The following is a 5,000-nucleotide window of genomic DNA, read 5'->3' on the forward strand; positions in this document are numbered from 1 at the left end:
TGTAGTTCCATTAAGTGCCTTTCTTCTGGTGCCATCAAGAAGAGCCACACCGGAAACTGACGTTTGTGTTCTACGAGACAGCTTTCGAACATCAAACCAAGACTTCATTGAACAGTTGGACAACCAACGAAGGCCATTTTTTTTCCACAAGTATGTAATAGTGCCTTGCACGAGACAGACTGATGTGTTCAAGGTCTTATAAGCATACCAATCCCAGACATACTCTTGTAAAATTATACCTGTTGAAGAAGTCGATCTAAGCTGTGCCCACCTTTAATTTTTGTCTTGAAATGAAATTCAATGCACCATCTCCTTCAATTCAGGAGTTCAGCGGCATTGGCAACAGCATTAAGTGAAACAATACTTATGTCCACCAGGCACCCTGGTAGCGGCGTTATCATTCATTCATCTGACACTGATAGTGACAATCCCTCGTGCGGACATGAAGATATTTCCTCCTCATACGCTGCCCATTTTTTTAATAATGGGTGAATCTAAGTGCCAATAGCGTAGGCACAGTGAATGATTTTAAGTGAGATAACGGGTCATAGAGGCGCAAAGCCCGGTCTCATCATCGTCTAACATCTCTTTAAAACACATAAACGTTTTGATCACAGATTATTTAGACAGGCTGGTCAACGATGCTGTAGTGTCTTTGACCTGACTTCCTCATAGATCATCTGGTCTTTTATACAGGAAGGTCGTCAGGGTAATCGAAACGTCGTTTCCCCCTACTCGTCTATTGCCACTCTGGCATCAAGCCAGTGTTACCCCGTTTAGGCTGTCACCATGACGGTAGATGTGGCCTTGCCTGAAGCCCTCACACCTTTGGTTCCCACCGACATGGAAGCAGACGTCGACAGTGTCTCGGCCGCTGCAGCCGCCGCTGCCGCAGCCGCAAGCGCCCACGAAATCATGAAGCCAGGGCTGAGAACAGGAGGCAACGACAACTACAAAAAGCAAGATGGGAGCAAGCAGTACAACAGGAGACTCCGCAGAAGGGTCGAGAATGAGAGGATGGAGAGGGACAAGCGGGGGTCCGATAAGGAGTCGTTCAAGCCTCAGTACCGTGACTACCTCGCCGAACGAAGGGCAAGAAGGCTCCAAAAGAAGAAAAAAGTAGGGAAAGAGCAGGAGGCTAAGGAGAGCAAGGAAAAGGAAGAATCAGAAGGAGGCAGGGAAGAAGAAAAGGATGGAGAAGCAGAAGCTGACGATGAGGGAGAAGATGGGGACGACAGTGGTATCCTCGATTCCAGCCAAAACGGAAACTTCGAAGTGAATGAAAACGGAGAACAAAGAACTAAAACATCGGGAAGTGACGTAAGCAAAGACGAAGGGATTCACAGCAATGGCGAAAAGGACGATGAAGAGGACAAAAATGAAGTCGGGGAAGATACCGAGCCAGGAGAGGTTGAAGGCGACCCTCCTACAGAGGCAGAAAAAACGGCCGACGAGGACGAGGGCCACCAGAGTGCCAATGAGGGTGATGTTGACGAAGAGTATGCGGAAGCCACTCCGCAGGTAACCGCACAACTAGACTCCGAAAACAAGAGTGAAGGAAGTCAAGACGAAGATTCCGCCAAGAGAGACGACGCCTTGACTTCCGACGCAGGTCTCGAAGTCTTTGAGAACAAGATGGCTTTCGGAGGTGGGTCAGAGACCAGTGTGGGATCCACTGCTCTTGTAGATATTGGATCTTACACGGGATGGAGAGAGACTTATGAGTATCCCTTTTACCAACAAGATCCTTATAATAAAGAAGGGGCAGAAGCAGAAAAGGGAAACCAGGAAGAAGAAAAAGAAGAAGACACAGGGGGTGACATGGGGATGGGAGGTGACGGAGGAGGGAGCGAAAACGATGATGGCAAGAAAAGCGATGATGAGGATGGCGAAGGGAAAGGTAAGGATGAAGAGGAGGAGGAGGAGGAGGAAGAGGAAGAAAAAGAGAAAGAAGGGGAATCAGAGCAGGAAAGTAATGTGGAGGAAGACGCAAAAGAAGAGGAAGCAGAAACGGAGGGCGGTGAGATGTCCGGGACTCGGATGGACGGAGATGAGTACAAGGCAGAAGAAAAAGAAGAACCGGAGGAGGGGGAAGGTGATGCCTCAAGTGGTGAGGCTGCAGAGGAAGATGAGGAAGGGGAAGAGGAGCACGGAGACGAAAACGACGACACTATCGAAACTGAAGGAGGGGCTCTAAGTCCTGTCACGGAGGTAACAAATAATGGGTCGAATATTGTGGAGGCGGAAGAAGGAATATCAGATGCAGGAGAACAGATGAATACAAGCGATCTTGAAGATGCTAAGGAAGAGTCTGAGCATGAAAAGACAGATTATGGCAAAGAAGAAAATGAAGAGGACTCTGCTGCAGAGGAAGCGAAAGAAGAATCTGCCGAAGAAGAAGCGAAAGAAGATTCTGCCGAGGAAGATACAAAGGAAGACTCTGCGGAGGAAGAAGTGAACGAGGAATCCACCGAAGATGCAAAGCAGGATATTGCCGTGGAGGACGCAAAAGATGAAGACGAGGAAGAGGGCAAAAAGGAGATCGATGGTGATGGTGAGGAAGCTAAGGAACCAGAAGAGGCGAAAACCGAATCTGAAGCTGATATTCCCGAAGTCCCGGCTCTTGTACAACTCCAAAGGAGAAAAGCACGCCGTCTGAGGATGCAGTCCAGCAAGTCGGACTCCATGCTTGAGAAGGTTCCTCGACGTACGGTAGACTACAAAAGGGTTGCGGATCGAAGAAAACCTCTATCTTTCCGACCTGCTGGTCCGGTATCCCAAAGGCCTGATGCCAAACCCACTCTGAAGTCTTCAGTCATGGACAAAAGAAGACCTAGAAGAAAGTTGAAAAAAAAGGAAGAAAAGAAGGAGGAGGAGGAAGACGAGAAGAAAGATGAAGAGGAAGAGAAAGACAAAGTTAATGAGACTTCGGAGGAGGCGGGTGACGCGGAGACAAAGGAGTCAACTGCGGACGAAGAACAGGATGTCCCAGATGAAGAGAAGAAGGATTCCTTGGAAGATGCCGTTGAAGAAGAAAGTGCGAACTCAGAATCGAACGAACCGGAAGCCTTGAATTCGTCTAGGAGCGAACCACTGCCTACCGACACGAACCCACTCCTGCAGGAACCACCCCAGGAGAGACCCGTCGGGCCCAAAAGAAGGTTGCCCTCTCGCCGCAAGCGAAGTGAGACGTTGTCCTCATCGACTATCAAGACGGAGAACTCTAATGGTGACGTGTCCGAAGTCTGGGTACCCGAGGAGGATCGAGTCTACACATACACCTACTCCTCAGCACCACGCCTCCTCCACGTCCGGCGCCTCGGGGGCTCCAGCGTCACCACGACAGACAAGTGGGATAAAGACCCCAACTCTTCTTTCAGATTACGTATGAGGTGAGCGGACTTCGTCAGAATTTTCTGGCAATGTATCTATGAAGATGACCAGGGTTGCAGATTTGTGTTGACCCTTTCGGTACGGTGGCAGTCTGTACATATTTTGCTGCTGCGAGTACCAGATGATTCTCTTCACACAAGGGGCGGTATCCAACCCTGAAAGGTTTTGATTGACCTGTTTGTGTTGGGTTGGCGGTCCATATCCTAATAAAATTGTCTCGCGTTTGCCACACCAGAAGCAATATATACACCAGCCACCATATTGAAAGGGTATATGTGGGGATTTCACAAAAACAGATTTCCAAAGAATCAATGCAGCTATATGACTGAACTGTTATCAGTTCTTATTATCTCTTTTTCAGCATCTTGCTACAGTGGCAAAGAACTGTAAACGGGACTAAAACACTTCAAGTTTCCCTCTGCATTTAAGAATGTGGAATTGCTACATCAAGAACATTTTCTGAACCTCGGGAATGCTTGTGAACATTCCTTCATATTTCACCGTATTTTGTTTTCCAATGTAAAATAACTTTGTGCTATTTGTCAGCTTTTATTGCTTCAGAAGTTTGATGGGTAGATATTGTGTTGGAGGTCCTGATGTGATACCAACCAGCATATATAGAAAATGTGCTAAAAAGGAATTCACAATTTATTTCAAGCGGATTTCCTTTATACACGTACACGTTTGTTCCCTTTATGACCTGATCTGTTCTTCCATGTAATTCCTTCATTCCTGTTTTATGCCAGTTATTTTTTAATTTATTCCGTTCCTCTTCAAGAATTCTCATATGTTCTCTTATCACATTGGTTTTCTTCTTCTAAAATTCTTTATTTAGATAATATGGCCTTGGTATTTTGTACTTTTTCACTTACTTTATATTTTCCTATCACCCCTGTTTATTTCATCTACCACACTAACCTTGCTCTGCATAACTTTCTGCTTAATTTTATCGCCACATCGACCCAGAAAAGTTGGAACACAATCAACTTTTCTCTAGAAATATGAACGCACTTTTCAAAGTCCCTCCCAACTGTTCCCATCTTCATAGTAGTATTCTTATTTACGTTTGCATTTCACGTCCTCCTTTCGCACTTTTCCTTAAAACTTGTCATCATTCCTTGTAGCGATTTATCATTGCCACATGCCAACATTACATCGTCTGCCTGTAGTTCAACTCGCCCCCGTTTCCCACATTTTTACTCCTCTCTATTTTGGTTATCCCCTTATTTCTTTTGCAATCTTATTCATGGTATGTTAAGTAAAGACGATTACACCGGAAACCCATGTTTTACCATAATGTTCTTATCGAACCCTTCCGTCTTCTTTCTATGCGCCTTTACATTTAATCTTGTACTCCTGATATAGCTTTTAAACTCTTCCCAAATAACTTTTCTATCCATCCTCTCTTATAATTTCTAAGACTATATGAAAACCTCACACAAATATTTCTCTCATTACCCTGAACCTTTCATCAATCTGTTTTCATGCAAATGGCTGATACACACAGTCTCTTTACTCCCTAGACCTACATACACTTTGCATGCTTTCTTCACTACGATTTATCTCCCTTTTTGTGACTATCTCTGATTGATATCTCTCCTAAGATT

At 45.5% G+C, this 5,000-nt stretch overlaps 1 protein-coding gene across 3 annotated transcripts in view; it reads left to right on the top strand.

Annotated features, from left to right (window-relative positions):
* The window catches only part of LOC143032906 (uncharacterized), a 188,199-nt gene that overhangs the window by 536 nt on the left and 182,663 nt on the right, over nt 1-5,000 (top strand). For all 3 annotated transcript variants that reach the window (XM_076198153.1, XM_076198172.1, XM_076198163.1), the window contains exon 1: nt 1-3,392. This exon is cut by the window's left edge and continues 536 nt beyond it. In XM_076198153.1, the coding sequence (XP_076054268.1) occupies nt 790-3,392 (2,603 nt within the window). In that variant the 5' untranslated portion in view covers nt 1-789. The remainder of the gene's footprint in view (nt 3,393-5,000) is intronic.

This window comes from Oratosquilla oratoria, chromosome 1, assembly GCF_046742065.1.
Source record: "Oratosquilla oratoria isolate Oo_2021 chromosome 1, ASM4674206v1, whole genome shotgun sequence".
NCBI classification, from domain to species: domain Eukaryota; kingdom Metazoa; phylum Arthropoda; class Malacostraca; order Stomatopoda; family Squillidae; genus Oratosquilla; species Oratosquilla oratoria.